Below are 23126 nucleotides of genomic sequence, written 5' to 3'. Positions count from 1 at the left end.
CATGAATTCTATAAAATATCAGAATTTTCCATAATTTCAACACTTTTCAATTTAATCCCTAAAACATGTTTTCCCCCGATCTTAAACTAAATTAATAATTTCTTTCAATTTTGTAATTTAAATAATAAAATAATAATCCATTTCATGCAATTTGGTCATTTTTGACATTTTTACAAAATTAACCATAAAGTTTTACTTTTATTCAATTTAGTCCCTGAGCCTAAAACATGCAAATTAGCCATGCTAGATGAATATTCATACATATTTTTCCTCCTCCTCCTCTCCATTCCACATCCTTAGTGTATATAACACACTTGTAAGTAACATTATCTATAATTTTTATTATTTACTTTTATGAATATTCAAGCTGTCCATCTATGTCATAATCACTAAATTATTTATAAATCGAGCTACGAAACTCCAAATTAAGATCCGTTAATTTTCCCTGAAACTAGACTCATATATATTATGACCATAAAATTTTCAGAATTTTTAGTTTAGCCATTAGGTACAGTTTATTCTTTAAATTCACCCCTATTCTGCTGTCTAACAGTTCCGACCCTTCTTCACTAAAAATTAATTATCTCACAGTACAGAACTCAGATAATATTCTCGTTGATTTATACTGAAAATAGACTCATTATGAATTCTAAACATACAACTTTAAGCCTCTAATTATTTTTGTTAAATTTTTGGTTATTTTCCAAAGTCAGAACAGGGGAACCCAAATTCATTCTGACCTTGTCTCACAAAACTCATTATATCTTATAATTTACAATTCAATTGCTTAAATTGTTTCTTCTATAAGAAATTAGACTCAATAAGATTTAATTCCATATTTTATTCATCCTCTAATTCAATTTATACAATTTTTTGTGATTTTTCAAACTTAAACTACTGCTGCTGTCTCAAACAGTCTTAATGCAAAATGTTGATTTTCTACTTTAATTTCAATTTAATCCTAACTAAATTCACTTACTTTTCTATCTTAATTCATACTTTATTTCTACTCAATTTTTAACCAAACTTAGACATAATTATCTATTTTTCATCATAAAACCATAATTTCTAAATTCTTTCAATTTAGTCCTTAAAGCATAAAACTTATGAATCACTTTACAATTCAATCCTTACTTCATTTCTAACTTGAATTTCTATCAATTTAGCCCTTAATTCATCTTTTTGTTCAACTTAATTAACACATAAAAATTCATTAACTCCCTAACTTACCTAGTAAAGCTTAAGGCTTCAAAAACCTCAATTTTCCTTTTATTTTTCTTTCCCTCCTTTCTTTCCCCTGTTTCGTCTCATTCTCTATTTTCTCTCTTCTTCTTCTTTTCTTTTTGTTTTACTTTATATATATATATTATATAATAACAATAATAATAATAATGACTTTATTAAATATCTACTTAATATCAAATATTTATTTTACACTTGGGCACACATATATTATTACATTTGTATTTCATCCCCACCATACACTTGTTATTTTACATTTATTTATCATATAAATATATTATTATATAATTATTTATTTAATAAATATCTTTCACTAAATAATAAATATCCGTTTAATATCAAATACATATATTACAAATGTATGTATTTTTTTATTAATACATTTGTACCAAATCATTACCATACACTTGTCTTTATTTAATCTATTCATCATATAATATCAATTTAATAATAATAAATACATTAATTATTTACTTAAATAATAAGTAAATACATACATGTATTACAAATGTATGTATAATACTTATTACACATGTATTTTATTTTTGCCATAACTCCTTTGGCTTATTTACTTATTTAGTCCTTTCAATTTCTTTATCCTATAATTAAACTTTCACACTTCATTCAATTTAATCCTTTTATCTAATTATCCTTTATTTAAGCTAATTTGCTTCATTAAACTTTAATTAATCACTCTCTTAACTTCGTAAATATTTTTAATAAATATTTACAAATCTATTTTTCAGAAACAGAGACCCGAAAATGCACTTTTTTGATAACTGTAAAAATTCGGGTCATTACATTTTCTTAATTCAATCGTTTTCCAAAAGTAATCCCCCAATTCTACTTTTTATGAATTCTTAGATTAGTTAATTAGTTAGTGAAAACAAAACCCCCTTATTCTTAGGCTAGATAATAAAAAGGCAGTCATTACTAGTACTTTTAGCTCATTTGGGTTCGACAATCCGGTCTTGCTAAAACTATACTACTGTTCGATAGGTACACTTGCCTACATCGCGCTAATAGTTAGTTTCAAGAACGATTAATTATAAATATTTAAAATCTATCACGAAATCACGCGATCATCCGTCTTAGGTTTTATCTCCCTTAGGTATTTAGGAAGTTTAGTTCATAATAATAATGGAAAACATCTCAAAGTTTGGAAAACAATTAAGCATAAACAAACCCAAAGAACTTCTTGGAAATTGAATGGAAATCTTTAGTCTTGATGTAGATCCTGCCTCTGAGGTGATTTTGATGGATGTCCTTGAGTATTTTCTGCCTTCAACTCTGCGTGTCCCTTTAATCCTCTTCTAGGGTCTTTAAATAGACTTTGGAATGCCCAAATTCGCCCAAAATAAGCCTTTTCCGAGTAAAATTAACTTAGGCTCAACAGGGACACGGCCGTGTGCCACGCCAGTGTGAAGGGGCTCAGGCCGTGTACAATTCTGACTTGGATTAATGTCGACACGGCCATGACACACGGGCGTGTGGTCTACCCGTGTGTCACACACGGGCGTGTGGCTCACCCGTGTAGAAGTGCCTAGGCCGTGTACTAAGCTGAATTAGGCCTATTTTGTCCGTTTTTGGCCCGTTTCTTGCTCTTTTCGCCTTCCTATGCTCGCCTAAGTGTAAAACATGAATTTAAAGGATTAGGAGCATCGAATTCAATAAAACTAAGGAAAAATCATCCATAAATATGCCAAGCATGGGGTAAAAATATGTATATATTATGGTTTATCAATGCACTCGCCGCATGGAAGGTGGAAAGTGTGTGTTTCAGGCCTCCATCTTTCCACCAACACGTTGATTAGTGCCAAATCGAGTTTGCAGCCCCTAGACATGCGAGATGCTGTAAGAATCCAGCTGCTTACAAGTGGCCACGAATTTTAGGGATCGCAAGCTTTCCCATATTATGAGTGAAGCACTCCAGAACATGATCATCCACCTATTTGCACAATAAGAACAATTTCAAATTAAAAAAAATAAATTTAACATTATTGAAATTAACGAAATTTAAAATTTTTGGCTTACCATTGCTAATTAGGTAGCAAAAATATGCATGTCGTCGAAACGAATTAGAGAGACAGCCGTTCGTGAGAAATCGATTTGAACAAATAAAAACGAGATAATTAAAAAAATAATATTTTTAAATTAAAATCAAAAATTTTAAAACGAGTGAGTTGAGAGACTTGAAAGGGTTTGAGAGAGTTGAGAGAGTCGCGAGAGTTGAGAGATGAATGTGAATTTAAAAAAAAAAATTGAGGGGGATTTATAGGGTAAAAAAATTTAACCGTTGGCATATTTATTTTGTACCATTGGCATGGCAATGTTCAAAAAGCAGTTATTTTTTTACCATTGCTGGAAATAGCGTCTAGCTGGAAGAGCTTTCCTAACACCTGTATAATAAGCTTGTCCAGCAAAACACGTTTTTCATTTAAATCGATCTATTTTCTTAATAATTTTAAAACCAACCTAAAGACCTAATTAATTTAAAAAATACCTAAAAACCTAATTAATTAAAAAAAGGGCCTTTACGCCATTTTTTGCCGATAAATTTATATTTCTTGAAAGTTGAATGCTAATGATGGGCTTTCCATTTATCGCAAATCATAATGCCACCAAACTCAAGCTGAAGTATCAGTTTGAAGACCTTTCCAACGTCTCCTTTTTTTTTTTTTCTTCTGGCCAGACTTTCCAACACGTCTTTAGTGTGCCAAAATTCTATAATTAATTTGATAATAAATTAGTATGATTTTTATGCACTTATTTTTTATTAAATAATGTACAAATTTAAAGGTTATAATTTTCTCAGAATTTTTATGTTGTTCGTATATTTAGAATTTAATTTTCATATTTTTATTTTTAGAAGTTTAGTTTTTTTCATTTTTTGAATTTAAAAATTTAGATCTATTTGTTAACACTATTAGAATTCTTTTGTATTGGTATGGTATTTTGAGGGACTTGAATTTAATAAATAATTTTAATTATGCTAACAATTCTTAAAAATTCACATAATCATTTTAGTTAGAATAAAGTATTTAGTCTAACTAATAACATTATAAAAATTAAGGTATCAAACTATGTCAAAGTTAAAGTATATAGGTTTAGATCTCAATTTAGAACGAAATATAGAGATCAATTAAAATTTAATCATTCTTATAATCTAAAAAGTAGAAGGATTTGAATTGAAATTTACCAATAATCTTCTCATGTAAAAAAAGAGAGGATAAAAACAAATGAACATGTGTCCATTGTGAAAGGACTTAATTATATATAAGTACGAGTGAATTACATCATTAATTATTAAATTATGGATAAATTTTTATTTTAGTCACTTAACTAAAAATAAATTACAATTCGATTACTAAAGTTGTATGTTTTCTATCAATTTTACTTTGATTACGTGTAAAATGATAAAAATTTAAATTTTTTTTAAAAATTTAAAAAATTCAAAAAACAAATAAAAATAAGAGTAGATAAATTTTCAAAAGTAGATCAAGTGAGAGAAAATGAAGGAAATTTTTTTTAAACCCTCCAAATTTTCTCTTTGTATTAGCTATATAAAAATCTCTAATACCCAATCTTTAAAAAACATTAAAAAAGTATTAAGCAAAATAATTGGTTCTATTTTTTTTACCTCTTTTGTTTTTTGCCATAACTTTTTTCTTACAAGAAAAGAAAAAATTTAGAATATCATTTTTTTTTTACAATTTGGGTTTTGAAAAATAAATTTATTGAATTAAAATTTTGAATTGAGTTTGAAAAGAAAATTCTGTGGCATATTTTGTATTTTTTTGCTAGAAAATGACTTCATAGTCAAATTTATAAGCCTATGTAATATTAGTTCTAGATGTTCTTCGAAGGCATGGAACTTGACTTGAAAATATTATTAATTTGATTTTGAAAAACACGGAAGAAATATGTAATGATCTAACTTTTTTTTGTTCTCTTTTTAATTTGTATTGAATGATAATTTTCCTTATTTTTCATACATATTAGTTCTTCAACAACATTTTTCAAATTTTATTTTTCTAGAATTTTTAAATTTTTTAAATAATTTTGAGGAATTTTTATAATATTTATATAGAATCAGGGTCAAATTAATATAAAATATAAATTTTGGGATCTAAAATTGTTATTAAACCAACTAAAAAAGTGTCACTTAATAACAATTGACCAAATAATAATAGTTTTGAAAACTTTATTGACCAAATTATAACTTTTTTAGTGAAGTGACTAAAATGAAAATTTACCTATAATTTAGAACTAAAGATGTAGTTTACCCTAAATATATAAAATATAATACAGTTTAATGCGTAAAAGGAAAAAAAAAAGGGTGAGAACATGTGAGTTCATTGGTCTAAATAAAGTATTACGTTTTAGATTCCAATCACCCCATTATTACATAACTATACTTTATTAAAATTTTGAAGTATTTTAATTATTAATACTAAAAATTCTATAGTGTATGCATATAGAAATCATAAATTTTAAATTTAAATATGTATTTAAAAATAATATATAATAAATAACAAAATATATTATTTCAAATTAATAATTATAACAATACATATGTAATATATACGAAACTAAAATAAATAAATAAATAGTTTAACTTATGAGTAAAAAAAATTAAAATAGGTGAATACATAATATTGAGAATATTAAATGTACTTCAATTGTTCATCATGTTATTACCTTTTTCTATAGCACGTCAAAAAGTTATCAAGTTAGTGAAAAGAAAATTTAATATTAAAATTATGTATTTTAAAAATTAAATATCGAGTTAACTTGTAATACCAATGCAACGTATGGCATTATCTATATGCACAAATTTGGTGAGAGAAAACATTTTATGTTAAAAATTAATTTTTTTTTAAATTTACTCAATGATTATTATTAGTGTATTGGTAAAGAATTTATTTATAAATCTATTAAACGCAGTTTAATTTTTTAAGCATGTTAATTTTAGTTTTATTAATAGTGTAGATTGTATTAACCAAATTGTTTATTAAGATGTTAAATATTTATTTGAATATGAAATTCAACATATTTAAAAAGGAGAATAATGATACATTATCGACGCATAGGTTTCAAGCATTATTACTTAATAATAAGATGATACATTATCATTGGTGCAAAACAAAAAATATATATATTGAAAGGTTTAAAAATAAATATAAATAACTTTATTTAAAAATATTAATTATAATTATTAAATATAAATAAATACAAAAGCATCAAACCGAAACTCAAAAATCAAAACTTAAAACCCGAAATTTAAAATTCAAAAGCCAAAAATTGAAAACCAAGACCCAAAAGAGAAATAAAAATATAATTAATATTTAATTACGTTTAACAAAGTTATGTCCTTCAATATTTTTTATTTTACACTAATGATGATGTATCATTTTATTATTGAGTAATGGTACATGATATGTGTGCACTGATAATGCACCATATATTAAATCATTGTTTTAATGGTTATTGAAAGTTAATATTCACTTTACTTTTTCGTATAATAAATATGAATTTAAATAATGAATATCTAAAAGTTAATACCCATATCAACTATAGATAAAAATTAAAATATTTGAATATAAATATTATCCAAATATGTAATATCTAATTCCACAAAAAAATATAAGTAAAATATCTATAAATATTACCCAAACTAATTAGTAGACTAATAAAATCCTAAGGTAATTTTACACTTGTCCCAATACATGAATTTTATTGTCTTAAAGCAACTCACTTTAAAACTAGAGATCCAAAATAGAAGAGATATGTTTTGAAACATAACTTTTCATTTTGACAAATTGAGTTAAAATGTGTATCTTGACTTCGTGTTTAACCTTGTATGACCCCGAGTAAATATAAGTGAGTTCATTAGACTTAAATCAAGTGCACTACAATTATACAACACGAAACTTTATAAAATTATAATACATTCACTGTTTAGCTTTGAAGGAATTAATTACGATAGTTTGAGTTGCTTTGGTAATGGAATATAACGTTGCTCCGATAACACATTCATTATTTAGCATTTCGAAAATTTATATGTACAACAAATATAATTATATTGATAAAGTTAATGATTGAATCGTTAACATATTAGTTAGGAAAAAGTGTAAAAACTACAATAATTTTATAGTGATGTTTATAAAAAAATAAAATTGTTGGTAATTAAAAAAATAATAAATACTGCAAGATACAGTTAAGGTTAGAAATATAAAAAAGCATTAGGAAGTGATTATAAAAAAATGAAATGGAAATGGTGCATTATAATAAAAAGAGATGGACAATGTAATAATATTAAATTGAATTATGTAAGGATTGTGGGATGATACTCAACTGATTGTCTTACCAGACACAAGTGAGTGACAGCATCTCTCAGATCATAATTTTGATTTGTTTTTATTATAAGTGGGAATCAGTACATTCAACATTTAATGCAAAACCCTTCTTTTTTTTCCAAACTAAACTCCTCCATTTTCATATTTATTTCTTTCTTATCCTTTGCTTTTTTTTTTTTAAGTATTTTCGTCCGAGGCGTCGTCGTCAACGGCCCCCAACGCACTGTTTAACACCTCATTGAGGGATTTCGCGACGGAGGAATCGGTTTTTGAGGTTGCGATCGGAGGTTTTTTGAGGTTGAAGATGACGGCGGCGCGTGATTTTCAGTGAAACAGAGGATGCTGTATGTGGAAAGAGTGAAGTGAAGCCATCGTTTTTGAGTTGATTTTGAAGAAAGCTTTGTCTCGTAAAAGGTAATAAGTTAAAGCAAATATTAGCTTCTTTTTCTTTTTTTCTTTTTTTGTATGCTTATGCATAAATCGATAATCAAAAGTGTTTTGTTTCTTTTGTTTGTGTTTGCAGATGGAGAATAGTTCATATTTTGTTGCATCTAAGCACAGGCTCAGTACCTTTTTCTCCCTCATATTCCGTTCTCCTACTTCCTATCATCCATTGTTAGCCTCTGCTGTGTCGAAGCTAATAATGCAAGACCCGGGGAACCGTTTACTTGTTGGTAAAGATGAGAAGTCAGTGAGGCAGCTCATAAGAATGTTAAACAGTGACAATCGCCGTTCGGTATGTTGCTTATACGTTGTTCTTTTTTCATGTGATTTATCGTTGTTGTTCTGATTTATCATTTTTTTATGGTCAGGTTGAACAAGCTTGCTCTTCTTTATCAAATCTTGCTGGTAATCTTCATAGTGAATTGTTAATAAAATGCGACATCATGCAACCAATTGAACATGTTTTGAGGTCTCCTTCCCCTGAAGATCTGGTCTCTGTGCTGCAAGTTGTGGTCACACTGGCCTTTGGGTCTGATACTGTAGCTCAGAAGATGCTGTGTAATGATATTATGAAATCATTAGAGATACTGTTTGGCCATAAAAACCCAGAGGTAACTTTCTGCTTTTTAATTGGTTCTCTTATATTTAAAGGCTGTGCATATAATTAGCCTTTTATATGTGAAATCAGGTGCAAAGGCTTGCTTTGCTATCTGTTGGGAATTTGGCCTTTTGCCGAGAGAATTATAACATTCTTGTCACTTCTGAAAACTTGAGGGAACTTCTCATGCGGCTGACGGCTACACCCGAGCCACGAGTAAATAAAGCTGCAGCTCGTGCTTTGGCAATTCTTGGTATGTTTCTTGGATTTGATTTGGGTATATTTAGATCATAGGATCATCGTATTATGTTATTTTGTAGGAGAAAATGAAAGCTTGCGCCGTGCTATTAAAGGGAGACAGGTACCGAAAACAGGCATACGCATACTTTCGTTGGACGGAGGTGGCATGAAAGGTCTTGCAACTGTGCAGATCCTTCAAGAAATTGAAAGGGGAACGGGAAAGCGAATGCATGAGCTATTTGACCTTATATGTGGGACATCAACGGGTGGCATTTTCGCTTCTGCGCTTGGTATTAAATTGATGAGCTCAGACCAATTGGAAGAAATATACAGAAATCTTGGTAACTATATGCTCTGCATAAAGAATCATTATTCATCAACACTGTATATATACTTGTAGTTCACTTTGTTTATAGTGTTCCCTGTTTTGACTTTGTAGGGAAAGTTGTTTTCTCTGAACCTGTGAAAAAGAAAAATGAAGCCGCAACTTGGAAACACAAGTTGGACCAGCTTTATAAAAGTTCATCACAGAGTTTCAGAGTTGTTGCAAAAGGATCTAAAGTATGAATCTTTCTTCTATTGTATTTGAATTTGTGCTTATTTATTGGATACTGCTAGTGTTCCGTTCATGTTTTCCTTGAAAATGTATGTACATGTGTGCATGAAGATGGATGAATAATTATATGAAATTATATCCCAAACATTGTGATCACACCTGCTGCAACTTATTTCTTATTTTTATTAGAGGTATTTCGGCATGGTAAGGTCGATACTTCAAATGCCTGTTTGTTCACCTTTCAAAGTAGCCTTTTCTTTCAGAAACACACTTTTAACATTTAGTATTGCAGCACAATGCAGAAAAGTTAGAGAAGTTGCTACAGGACATGTGTGCTGATGAGGATGGTGATGACATATTAATTGAGACTGCTGTGAAAAACATTCCGAAAGTTTTTCTCGTGTCAACTTTAGCGAGTGTTACGCCTGCGCAACCTTTTATATTCCGCAATTATCAGGTCTGAGGTCAACTGTTCCTTTTTTGATAATATCTAATTGAGTTCAAGTATTATGTTGGCCCTCTAGATATAAGTAGACTAGTTTATCATCCAATATGGTAATATCTTAGTAGATGTAGTAGTTTGTTTATATGTTTATATTTCTTAATGTGCAGTACCCTGTTGGAACGCCCGAGGTGCCTATTGTGACGTCTAAAAGTTCAGGAACCACTATGCTAGGATCTCCAACTACGGGTACCCAGGTTGGCTGCAAACGAAGTGCTTTTGTTGGAAGTTGTAAACATCTTTTGTGGGAAGCTATAAGAGCATCTTGTGCTGCTCCATATTATCTTGATGACTTTTCCGATGGTAATTTCTTCTGCTCGATTATGTTAACAATTAATTCTCAAGTATGTCTAAGCTTCTCAACCTTTATATTAAGTTAAGATATGTTTTACATAGGTGTATACCGTTGGCTTGACGGTGCTCTATTGGCAAACAATCCAACTATCTTCTCCATACGAGAAGCACAACTTCTGTGGCCTGATACTAAAATTGATTGTATAGTTTCAATTGGATCTGGCTCTTTGCCTACTAAGGTAACCTTTTTTTCTTTTTGTGTGCGCCGTTACTTCATGCCATATACTTATGAGTATCTCCATTGTAGGCTCGAAAAGGTGGTTGGCGATATCTAGATGCAGGGCAAGTGCTGATCGAGAGTGCATGCTCTGTAGATCATGCAGAGGAAGCTTTAAGGACGCTGTTACCTATGCACCCTGAGATCCATTACTTCCGGTTCAATCCAGGTACGAATTCTTACTTCCTTGTACCATTCCGCATTCGAGATTCATTACAACCGTGGGCAAAAATGAATAATTATGTGTAAAACGGATGTCCCTGGTTGCAGTGGATGAACGATGTGACATGGAGCTGGATGAGACGGATCCAACAATTTGGGCAAAGTTGGAAGCTGCAACGAAGGATTACATCGATAACAATTCGGAAACTTTCAAGGATGCTTGTGAAAGACTTGTTGCACCATTTAAAAATGCGTAAGTGGAGAGAGTTATAAATATAAATCTCAACAACCAATCATGTATTTTGTTGTTACAGTGTAAAAGATATAAATGTTGTAAATCGTATTACGTAGATGAAGAGAGAGGGAATAAGAAAAAAACATCTGAGACCTCTTTGTGATGAATCAGATGAGAGCAGTAATAAAAAAAAAAACTTTATTATTTATTTATTTATTTGCAGAAACTCTGAATTAAATCAGTGTTAACTTTTGGTTTTTTTTTGGAAGTTCCGAATATTAAGTTTCAAAAAAATGTAAATTTTGTAAACTATACCCTGTCACATAATATTATCCTTTTGTTATTATTAGGATAATCATGTTCTTTTTATTCACCATATTTTACCTTTCATGTTCAAAATTCCTCACTGTGTTTGTATCATTAGGGACATTTAAAAAATTAGAATTTTCATAAAAGAAAAAAAAAATCCAAATCATAAGGACCAGCTGGAATTTTTGTTAAGAAAAATAAATCATCATAATATCATCTTTTAGGAAATTTTGGTAATAAATAATAGGGTAATGATACATGTTAAAGCCATTAATTTTTCTTTTTTAGCAATTTTTTAATATTTAATATTAAAATTTTATACATATAAGTTTACTTATAATTTGTATTTTTATTATACAAACTCTAAATTTGTAGACCCTAAAACCCTGCGCCTTAAATAATACATTTTATAAAAATCTAAACCCTAACTCTTAGAATTCTATAATCTTAGCATGTTTAAAATCCTAAATTTTATATCTATAAATCCTAACCCCATGTTTAAAATAAAATAGGTAAAAAGGGAATGTTAGAAAAGATTTTTCCTAAATTTGGTTTAATTGAAATATAAAGATTCTAAATTTAAATCCGAAATTCAATAACAATCAACCAAAACTTAAATAATGCAAATTATTTACTAAACTTCACCTTTTAGCTTTTGATATCAACACTAAACTCCAAAATCATGACTCATGCAAAACTTTAATCACCAATATTTTAAGTGTTCTAAATCCCATTTTAGGAAAGGTTTTGGTTTGGTTTGAGCTACAGGCTAAATTACTTTTGATATATATATATATTAGGTTAGTCTTGGATATTCTCTTTAAAAATTTTAAAGTTTATGTCTCAATATAAGAATAAGTACTAAGTTTAAGTTTCAATATAGAAACAATTGTTAAATTCATTAATTAACTTTAAAAAAAAATTAAATCTCAACATAAAAATAATTATTTAATTTAGACCCAATAAAAAAATAATTACGAAATTGAATGATTTGTTTACAAATTTAGACCCACACAATTATTTACTTGTTCCAAAGCACATTAATGTGACATAGCCTGACCATTAGCCCACACACCATTACCACACCAACCAACCAGCCAATTTGTCTCATTCATTCATTCAACCTTACCTTTCCATAAAGCAAGGAGAAAGTGATTGCATCTTGACTTCCATCAATGAATCCAACATTAAACACCCAACCAATTTCATTTTCCAACTTGCTCAGATTACATGTTTTATTCTAAATTAATTATTATAAGTATTAAATTGAACAATTAATGTGTTCAAACGTCTCATGTCCTTTTCCTTACCATTATTCTAACTATAGTTTCTTTTATATGTATTTTCAAGGGATTAATTTTGTTAAAACTAAATTCTTACCACTTATTTTTCTAAACGTAACATATACATTGTAACCTTTTTTTTTTATAATTACAAAGTTTCTTTTTCATATTTAAAAAAAGATAAAAACAAAGTATATAATATTTGTCTAACTATAAAACCTCACCAATTTTAAAATAAGTTAAAATCAAATTCTTTCATGGAATTAATGAAAAAAAAGTTTGATTAGTTGAAAATATATATTTCAAAAAGTAGAGAACTTAAAAGGTTAAATATTTCATTCTACTTTATTCTTAATTTATAATTTAGTCCTTGTATTTTTATTTTTAGGAATTTATTTTCTCTACGTTTCATATTTCAAGATTTAGTTTTAGTAGTTAACATTATTAACATTATTTTGTTAAATTTAAGTTCATTAGGATATCTTTTTTAAGTTACATAGTTATTAAGTGAGTATATTTTTTATTTCAAAATATCACGTTAATAAATTTAACAAAAAAGATTTACAAGTTTTAACAATTGGACTTAAATTTTAAAATCTAAAAAGTAAATGAATAGATTCTTAGAAATAAAAGTACATGGGCTAAATTTTAAATTTGTGAAGAATGCAGGGACTTATAGCATGGCATTTTTAACTTACTAAAAATATCAAATTATAATTAAAAAAAGACTAAATGCTGTTAAAATTATTTTTTAAAATTCAAATTCATTACAATGTCTTTTTTTTATTATTATATGGCTATTAAGTGATTTTTTTTATTTTAGAATGTCCCATAAATAAATTTAACAAAAAAATAATAATGTTAATAACTGAACCTAAATTTTGAAATCAGAAAAAAAGAGGGACTAATTTTCTGAAAATAAAAGTACAAGAACTAAATTCTAAATTTATTAAAAGTACAAGGACTTATGGAATATTTAAACTACTAAAAATATCAAATTACCATAAAAGACTAAACTTGACAAAAATACATAGTACAATGACCTTCTAAACAAATTGACTTAGAAACAAAAGCTCCATTCCCAAAACAGTTTTTTTTTTTTGGTAAAACAACCCCTAGTAATTCTCAATTTTAAAATTAAGTAAATTGGTTTCTCTTAAAAGTTCGGAGCAATTTAATCCTTATTGTTTTTAAAAATCAGACAATTAATCACATAGTTTTCATTAGTAAAATAATAAATTTAGTTCTTAATATTTATATATTTTTTAATTTAATTTTAATTCTAAAAAATTAACAAATTTAGCCTCAGTATTTACATAAATATTGTAGACTAAATTTGTTAAATCAAAGCCACGTAAACAGAATGATTACATTTTGAGAATTAAATTTGTTATTATATTAATTAAAGTTATATGCAAAAATCATTAATCTCAAGATTAATTATCTTTAATTATATACTTTTAAAATTAATAAAAATTAAATTAGTCTAATTTTTTTAAAAAGTTTAATTTACTCAATTTCGAAGTTTTGAAAGAATTTTTACCCATATTTTTTTTGGTACCACAAGAAAGCTCTGTTGTTTCTTTTGATATATATGATATCATTGACAAACACTTTTAACAGTCTCAAAAATCATCACCGTGAAATGTAAAATAAACGTTTCACCATAATCTTTAAGCACCCTCTTAGCTTCCTCCAATTTCCCTTATTTATACAACCCTTGATTCTTCAACACGAACTCAAAGATCTAGATTCTTGGGTTTACAATATAGGAGGTTGTAGACCCGGTGTGGGGTGGCATCGCGGCGGATCACGACGGTGGAGTCGGTGCAAATACCGGTTGTGTTGTGTTGGTGTTGCAGATGGAGAACACTTCATATTTTGCTGCATCTGGACACAAGTTGGGTGCCTTTTGCTCTTTCATTTTCAGATTCCCTTATTATCCCTTTATAGCCTCTGGCCCTCTGCAGTATCCAAGGTAATACTCCAAGACGTTGGGAACCGTGTACTCGTTGGTAAAGATGATGAACCAGTACGGCAGCTCATTAGCATGATAAGCAACGACAACTACCATGTGGTAAGTTCCATGTTCTTGTTCTCTGTTTCATAGTCTGCTTTTTTACGGCTTATATTGTCAGGTCCGACAAGCTTGTTCTTCTTTATCCACACTTGCTGCTGATGTTTCCGTGGCAATGAAGTTAATGAAATGCGACATCATGCAACCTATTGGAGCTGTTTTAATGGTCTCTTCTGTCTCAGAAAATCTGGTTTCAGTGCTGCAAGTTGTGGTCACATTGGCTATTAGATCAGATACCATAGCTGAGATGGTGGTAACCAATGATGTTCTTAGTTCATTAAAAGTACTTTGCGTTCATAAAAACCCAGAGGTAATAAACTAATAATAACTTTCTGATTTTTTTTATTGATTCTCTTCTATTGATTCTTGAATTGTTATGTTTATGCATGATGAATGAACCTTTTGTTTTCAATCAGGTGCAAAGGCTTGCTTTGTTAGCTGTTGGGAATTTGGGATTCTGTCCGGAGAATCGTCATGAACTTGTCGCTGTCGAAGGCTTGAGGGAACTTCTTGTGCAGCTGACGGCCACGCCCGACCCACGAGTAAATAAAGCTGCAGCTCGTGCTTTGGCAATTCTTGGTATGTTTCTTGGATTTTGAGAATCTTTACATCATGGGATCATCATATTATGTTCTTTTGTAGGAGAGAATGAGAGCTTGCGATGCGCTATTGGAGGGAGACAGATACCAAAACGAGGCATTCGCATACTATCGTTGGATGGAGGTGGCATGAAAGGTCTTGCAACTGTGCAGATCCTTGAGGAGATCGAGAACAGAACCGGAAAACGAATGCATGAGCTATTTGACCTTATATGTGGGACATCAACCGGTGGCATTTACGCTGCTGCACTTAGTATTAAGTCGATGAGCGCGTACCGATTGGAAGAAATATACAAAAATTTCGGTAACTATATATGATCTGCATAATGAACCATTTGTTCATATGTAGCTGTAGTTTCACTTTGTTTACTCTATTATCCTTTTTTGAATTTGTAGGAAAAGTCGTTTTCTCCGAACCTGTGCGGAAGGATAACAATTCTGCAACTTGGAAAGAAAAGTTGGACCAACTTTACAAAAGCTCATCACAAAGTTTCAGAGTTGTTGCAAAAGGATCCAAAGTATGAGTTTTCTCGTTTCACCATATGCGAATTCATGTCGATAGAGTTACTTGACAATGTTTAGTGACCATGTGAAACTATTTGCAGCACAATCCAGATAAGTTAGAGAGGTTGTTAAAGGACTTGTGTGCCGATGAGGATGGTGATGACCGACTAATCGAGTCTGCTGTGAAGAACATTCCAAAAGTCTGTCTCATCTCGACTTTAGTGAGTGTTATGCCCGCTCAGCCATTCGTATTCCGTAATTATCAGGTTCGAGGTCAAGAGTTGCTGTTGCTATTTTGTCATCCATTATGGCAGAATGTATGCATTTATACATTCTTAATGTGCAGTACCCCGTGGGAACACCGGAGGCACCTTGTGTGACATCTGAAAGTTCAGGAACCACCGCTCGGGTTAGCCACAAACAAAGTGGTCTCATCGGAAGCTGTAAATACCAACTATGGCAAGCTATAAGAGCATCTTGTGCTGCCCCATATTATCTAGATGATTTCTCAGATGGTATTTTTTATTTTCTGCTGGTTTTTAGTATACAATTTTGTTTAAAATTTGCCTAAGCTTGTTACATTTCTTATATAGATGTATACCGGTGGCGAGATGGTGGTTTAATGGCGAATAATCCGGCAATCATTTCAATGAGAGAAGCACAACTTCTATGGCCTGATACTAAAATTGACTGTTTAGTTTCCGTTGGTTCTGGTTCCGTACCTACTAAGGTAACTGCCTATCAGAATTGTGTGGTTAATGAGCCATTACTCCATGCCATCGATTTTACGAGTTATCTATCTCCTCCGTTGCAGGCACGAAAAGGCGGTTGGCGATGTCTAGATGCAGGGCAAGTGCTGATTGAGAGCGCATGCTCGGTGGACCGAGTCGAGGAAACACTGAATACATTGTTGCCTATGCACCCCAAGATCCGTTACTTCCGGTTCAATCCAGGTAAGAATCCCGGGATGTATCCATAACTGTATTCGAATGTAATCCTTGATAATGAAGTTTTGGTATACGATATAATGTTGCAGTGGATGAACGTTGTGACATGAAGCTGGACGAGACTGATCCAGCAGTTTGGCAGAAGTTGGAAGCTGCTACAAAAGATTACATTGAAAATAATTCGGAATACTTTAATATAGCATGTGAAACACTGGTTCAAGCCTCTGCTAATAGGGATACTGAGAAATAAAAAAACACTTGATCTTTGTCTGGTCGGATCAGTACAAGACGATGGAACTGTCTTATTATGTTGCCTCTTTTGAATTTACAATAAATATACTCAACACCTCCTTCAATTATACACTCAGAAATAATTTAATCCAAAATTCTTGTATTATTGAAACAGAAAAAACTTATTAAATCTTTTCAATAAAATCACATGTTTTCGTTTAAAAAATTAAACAAGATTTTATATATATATTGGATTAATATAATGCGCTAAAAAAATTTTGGTCTCCCTAAAATGATAAATTTATCATTTAAATTTTTAAAAACTTTATAAAATTACATTTTAACTCTCTAAAAATTTATAATTCATAGTTAATCCTTTAAAATATTTTTTTTTACTTCGTTACCATTGCATTTAACATTTTTTTTTTGTATTGAAAGAGATTTAAGTTATTTATTTTAGGGATAAAAGCTCAAAATTGAAAGAGACAGTGACCAGAAATTTTTTAATGAAAAATTGGACCCACAATTGAAAAATGCATTTGAAAGATATTTTAGGCCCACATGGATTTGTAGAGTTGGGACCTTCTTTTTAATTACCCAACAACCGTTGTTTTTTAGTAGGGGCCGAACAGCTTATGTCAAGAAATTTCAGAAAACCAAAAATCGATTTAAAAACTTGAAATCGAATTGAAATATATTTGTTATTAAACATATATTCAATTTTAAGTTTTTATGATATAAAAATAATTATGTTCTATTTAAAACAATGAAAATAATTTAAAATTTATTCAAATATTTATGAATTCTTTTTTTTGAAAGTTTATCAAATAATATTCAAAACCCATAAAATAAACCTCATTTTGTCAAATTATGTTTATCCAAAACCAAAATTTAATATAGAAAAATCAAGAACCGGACAAAATCAAATTATGGACATTTAAAAAAAAATCGAAACAACCCAACCAAACCAAACTGATAACGCCCCTAGTTCAAGATTTTAAAATTTTAATTAGTGGTAAAATTGGTTAAGTTATCAATTTATCAATCCAAAAAACCTGACCGGTTTAATTAAATAAATATTAAGAAAATCATAAAAATATTTTTAAAAAAATTCAATCATCCAGTTCAACCATTTCCTTACTCAACAAGTTCGGACCGATAAATTAGTTTATTCTCGACCTGGCTAGCTCGTCCAATTCAAATAACCATAGTTGAACTTGAGTTGAGAAGGATAGTACCACAGTAAGCCAAAATCATGTATTTTGTTTTTAAGGTATAATGCTAAATTTAGTCCTCGAAATTTATATTTTTGTTAATTTATTATTTTTTTAAATTAAATTTTGCTTTCAACCTTTCAAAAAATCGAATTAGTATTTTTTTAACAGAATTATAACAAAAATTTTAAATTTTTAAATATGGCAGTTTGCATAACAATCTTCGTATATTTCATGTTCTTTTTTGAATTTTTATTAACTTTTTATATTTTTTTTAAAATTATATTTATATCATTTTAAAATTATTCTTTGATGTGACATATAATACAAATAACATCATGTTAGCATGAAGTACACGTGAACTAACATGTAGGTTGTGATACTAACATCATTAAAAATTTAACAATTTAATAATCATTTCCATTTAAAAAAATGATTTGATTTTTTTTAAAAGGTAAATGATTAAATTTAACTATAAAAATATCATAGATGTTGAGAACTAAATTTTATTTATGATTATTTTCAATTTAAGGTAAAAAAATTAAATTATAAATATGTAAAAAGAATTTAAAAATTCAAAGAAGATTGAAGTTAAGGCCACTGTGTCCGTGTGTGCCCTTTTAATTAGCATTGTTGTTTGCATTGCTTATGAGATAAAAAATTGTCATTAATGGCAAAATAATGCCAGGGTTAAATTTTTTTATTTGAGATTTTAAGTATTTTGTATTGTTGTTAAAAAGTGTTTGTAAGAAATAAAATATTTATGTTAAAACATGTATATATTTGAAATGATGTTAAAGTTTATTTATATTATAATATTTTAATAAAAATTTAAAAAAATATTGTTAGTATTTTGATATATGAAATATAAATTTTTTATATTTTGAAGCAATTAATATGAATTGTTTATAAAATTTAATTTGAATATATAAAATATATTTTAAATATTAAAAATAATTATTACAAAATCATATATTATATATTTGAAATAAATTTTAGTTAAACATAATTATATACCCAATATAAATATTACATAAGATACTTTAAATTATAAATGAGAATTAAAAATAACATTCGGTCCTAAATATTAATTGGTTGCGTTAGTAGTATTGGTTATTTCAGCTTTACCTTATTATTGCAATTCATAAAAAAAATATTAATTAAAACTGAGTTAATTTTAAATATTAGAATCACATATAACCATTGATGTTGTAAATTAAATAATAGACTCAAATGAAAATATCCTTAATTTTCAAAGTCTTTATTATTATTATTAAATATTTAACTTAAATCATAATACAAATATAATAAAATATCTAAATGAAATATAAAATTTAAATATAAAATTTTAGTAAAATTTAATTTTAATATACAAATCATATTTATAATTTATAGTTAATATAAAAGGAATATATATAATATTTTACACTCAAACTGTTTTTTTGAAAAGCTAAAAAACTTACATTAAATTTTCAATTTTTTTTTTTTGACTTGAAAAGTCTATTTTAAAACAATTTATTTAATTTTAAAAACTATCGATTTAACATTACTGCAATCTTGAAAATAGATTTGAAAAATACATTTTAAACTCGATGTTAAGCACACCTTTAGTCTCCACCTTTGCCATCATGTTTTTAATGAAATTTTGTCTAATTCGACTAAAAAAATTTGAATTTAAGAGTGTACATTCAGTTGATTCAGCTTTTTTATATCAAAATTCAAATAACTTGAAGTATCCATATAAACTCAGGAGTCAAATTGAATAAATTAAACCAAAAATTTCCAATTCAATTTTTAAAATCTTTTTTAAGTTGAAAAAAAAAATCTAATTGAAGTACGTATAATTTTTTTCATTTAAATTTTTCATTTTTCATTTTTATTTTAAAATCATTATAAAAACATTAAAATTTAAATCAAACAATTTTTAATCAACTCAAAATATATTTATTTTCTTACATGGCCAACATACAATTCTGAAGTTTGCTATTGTTCTTAACAGGTGTATATCAATTTGAGTTTTTTTTTAATATATTAATTGATAAAAAAATAAAATGAACATCATAAAAAATTAAATTATCAATTTAAGTTTTAAATATTATTGTGAATTGGCTTTTAAATTTTATTAGGTTTGGGCTTTTAAGAGCGTTAAGTTTTAATGAGTATTTGAATTTGGGTATGTAAATGAGTAATAGCTTATGACCTTAATCGATTTATTCAGTTTAAAATGTCAAAACCAAAAACCGACCAAATAAACCAATTAAACTGACCATGAAAACCGATTAAACCAAAAAACTGAAAAAAGAAAAGAGATTATTTTGGTTAGGTTTTTTCGGTTTAGAATTTTTTTGCACACCCCTAATTGAAACACAATTTGCTCCAAATAATTGACTATAGACCAAATTGAAAAGGAGTGCAAAAATTGAGAACTAAATTGTTATTATACCTTGCATATAAAGCGCCAAAATAAGGCTTCAACTATAGACACTTTTTTGGAAATAGTAGTTAAAGCTCTCATCAATGTAGAGTCTATTTTCCTCCTTTCTGGAAGGTACATAAACCAATTTGCTTTGCAATAAAAGAGAAAAAAATGCAATCCAATATACAGTACAATGACTTGTATGGTAGTTTTACCTTTAAAAAGAGTTGGTTTTCATTAAATTCCCTAACTTTCAAAAGGAAAACGAAACAATAAAATAGACATTCAACAAAAGCAAAATGCAAGATGGAGAAATCAACCTAATTAATTACCTGAAAATAACCTAATGGGATAAACACGATTCACATAATACGTCGATATAAGATTGTCTTCTCAAGTCCAGCACCCTAATGAGCAGGGCCCAAACTCTGATATTGTCATCCCCTCCCCATATCGTAAATTGTACCAGAAAAAAAGAGATTGCTGCCTACAAAGTAACTTTCGAGAACTAGCTCAATAAGTTTCATAGCCTAAACCATCCAATCAAGAATATATCTCAATCAATCTTACTTGTCAAAGTCAAGTTTCATCAATTAATCCAGCATTAAAGCAAAATCAGCAGCACTTCCATCATAAACATCAACTTCATAACAGATTTCATTCAAAAATGGAGATAGCTGTTTACAGTAAAGATCCCAGGACATCTAAAATAACTTATAAAACAAGTCTCCATAAGAAGGAAAAAAAGTTATTGTTGGGCATAGTTCCACTGCCAAAATAATCCTAGTAAAATAAAATATGCTCTTCAATAATTCAGCAAACAAAATGAAAACAATTCATCCTGCATGAGTAAAAAGGCCCTACTTATTTCATTTCCATGCAAAAATGTAACTGATTAATTTTAATAACAGACTCTAAGATAGGATACCCTGCTTACCTTCTCTACTGGGGCAAATCCTTTTCAATTTCATCCCATGCATCTGCATTTTTGGAGAACTTCTCCTTAACATTCTTTATAAGTTCCTTTGCTTCCTCAACTTTAGATATGCTAGCAAGTCCTTTCACGAGAGCTTTCATAGTTGAAAAATTCGGAACCCAATTTTTCTCCATACTTTCTTTACAAAACCTCAAAGCAGTCTCAAAGTCCCCACTTTGACACAAGAAATACACCAATGTAAAATAACAATGACTATCAGGCTTCAAACCTTTATTCACCATACTCTTAAACAACCTCTTAGCTTCCTCCAAATTCCCTTCCCTACAAAACCCATAAATCAAATGGTTATATGTAGCCGAATTCGGCATTATCCCTTTTGATAGCATCCCATCGAGTAAAGCCTTTGCCTCATTAGATTTCTTCAACATACACAAGCTCCGAATCCTTATATTGTAAGTACTAACCCCAACAGAAACCCCATGTTCCTTCATCAAATTTAACACTTTCCCAACATCTTCATATTTCTCCTCTGCATAAAAACCAGCTAACAAAGTCCCAAAAGTAGTAGCATTTGGTTTAATCCCTTTGCTTTTCATATCAACCAAAATGGAATACACTGAGGACGATGACCCAGACTCACACAAAGCTTTAATTGCAGTATTGTAAGTCTCTAAATTGGGTTCAATGCCATACCTTTTAGGGAATTCCACGAAAATTCTCTTCGCTTCTTTATAATCCTTCGCCAAAATAGCCGCCACAAGCAAAGCATTTAGGGATTTCGTCGAACGGCAATACCCCTTGTTGTAAAATTCGTCAAACGTCGTCAAGGCATGGTTTAGCATCTTGGCTTGGCCGTAGAGGATTAAAGAATGGGAAACGAAACGCTCGTGTTGCAAGTCGGGACGTGAATTGAGTTCACGGAGGAAAGTATCGATGGATTGGAAATGGTTACCTTCGGAGAGTTTGGAGATTGCGACGGAGAAAGCGATCCGGTCGAGGTGGAAAGTCGGGGTGAGTGAGGCGGCGCGGCAGATATTGAGGATGCGGTCGGGGTTTTGCTCTGATTTTAGGAGGCAGAGGGCGGCGCGTGTTTTCTGGTGAGCGCTGAGAGGAGTGGGTGAGTCTGCAGAGAGGATGGAGAAGCGACGGAGGTGGAAAGATGCAGCGGTTGCCGAAGTACGGATGCGGGAGAACAAAGCCATTGTTTTTGAGGTAATTTAGGGTTTAGGGGTTTTGCTTTAGGTGGAGATCAGTGTCATTTGGAATGGTACACTGAAAAAAGGAGGATCCTTTTACTGTACCCAAAACAGGATCCGGAATGGACCCGACAATGGAATTAATATACTTAGTTTGATTTTAATATTTGCTTAAATTTTTTTATATTTTTAAAATTTTTTACATAAAATGATAAGTTAAATTTTTTTTAACCTGATATCATTGTAATATCAATCATTAAAAAATTAAAAATCCAAAAAAATTATAAAAATTTATTTATGTAAAAAATTAAATTATTTTTATAAAAGAATTTAGAGTTTTTTACTAATATAATTTAAAAAAATAAAAAATACTGAAATAGTATAAGGAAAAAAAGTAATGATGAAAATGGTATGGATCAGGTTGGTGCCGCCTATGGCAATGGCATGACCACCCTGGACCCCATTGATTCTGTCATTTTCTGTTAAAAAGAAAAAAAAAGTTAA

The 23126-nt window shown here is 29.3% G+C and overlaps 3 protein-coding genes across 4 annotated transcripts; 2 read left to right on the top strand and 1 right to left on the bottom strand.

The window, feature by feature from the left end:
• The first annotated feature begins 7577 nt into the window (after positions 1–7577).
• Positions 7578–11117, top strand: LOC121206072 (phospholipase A I). The gene is made up of 12 exons (XM_041076260.1): positions 7578–7621; positions 7784–8015; positions 8125–8337; positions 8414–8656; positions 8734–8896; positions 8964–9224; positions 9323–9444; positions 9732–9896; positions 10052–10244; positions 10338–10474; positions 10543–10681; positions 10783–11117. Exons 3-12 carry the CDS (start codon positions 8125–8127, stop codon positions 10929–10931), a joined length of 1785 nt encoding a protein of 594 aa, XP_040932194.1. The 5' UTR covers positions 7578–7621; positions 7784–8015; the 3' UTR covers positions 10932–11117.
• Positions 11118–14118: 3001 nt separating this feature from the next.
• LOC107892617 (phospholipase A I) lies at positions 14119–16987 on the top strand. Its single transcript, XM_041076259.1, is given in 11 exon segments — positions 14119–14480; positions 14483–14578; positions 14640–14888; positions 14995–15157; positions 15221–15481; positions 15574–15695; positions 15783–15947; positions 16028–16196; positions 16275–16411; positions 16496–16634; positions 16718–16987. Coding segments are annotated over 11 exon segments (1779 nt in total). The 5' UTR covers positions 14119–14363; the 3' UTR covers positions 16879–16987.
• A 3493-nt stretch (positions 16988–20480) lies between these two features.
• Positions 20481–22744, bottom strand: LOC107891814 (pentatricopeptide repeat-containing protein At1g61870, mitochondrial). Of its 2 annotated transcripts, none has more exons than XM_016816735.2 (2): positions 21427–22744; positions 20481–20976 (listed from the first exon to the last, which is right to left on the bottom strand). In XM_016816735.2, exon 1 carries the CDS (start codon positions 22626–22628, stop codon positions 21432–21434), a length of 1197 nt encoding a protein of 398 aa, XP_016672224.2. In that variant the 5' UTR covers positions 22629–22744; the 3' UTR covers positions 20481–20976; positions 21427–21431. The 2 variants fall into 2 exon arrangements, with proteins under 2 accessions (XP_016672224.2, XP_016672223.2); XM_016816734.2 differs by lacking the exon at positions 20481–20976 and adding an exon at positions 21123–21330.
• Between the last annotated feature and the right edge of the window lie 382 nt (positions 22745–23126).

This window comes from Gossypium hirsutum, chromosome A09 (assembly GCF_007990345.1).
Source record: "Gossypium hirsutum isolate 1008001.06 chromosome A09, Gossypium_hirsutum_v2.1, whole genome shotgun sequence".
Classification (NCBI taxonomy): Eukaryota; Viridiplantae; Streptophyta; class Magnoliopsida; order Malvales; family Malvaceae; genus Gossypium; species Gossypium hirsutum.
Note: the sequence above shows the minus strand (reverse complement) of the source record. Positions and strands in the feature narration are given on the sequence as shown.

Coding starts and splice junctions, on each gene's coding strand:
- LOC107891814 (XM_016816735.2), bottom strand. CDS start 22,628: ATGGCTTTGTTCTCCCGCATCCGTACTTCGGCAACCGCTGCATCTTTC.
- LOC121206072 (XM_041076260.1), top strand. CDS start 8,125: ATGGAGAATAGTTCATATTTTGTTGCATCTAAGCACAGGCTCAGTACC. Junction 8,897..8,963: donor TCGTGCTTTGGCAATTCTTG/GTATGTTTCTTG, acceptor GTTATTTTGTAG/GAGAAAATGAAAGCTTGCGC. Junction 10,682..10,782: donor TTACTTCCGGTTCAATCCAG/GTACGAATTCTT, acceptor CCCTGGTTGCAG/TGGATGAACGATGTGACATG.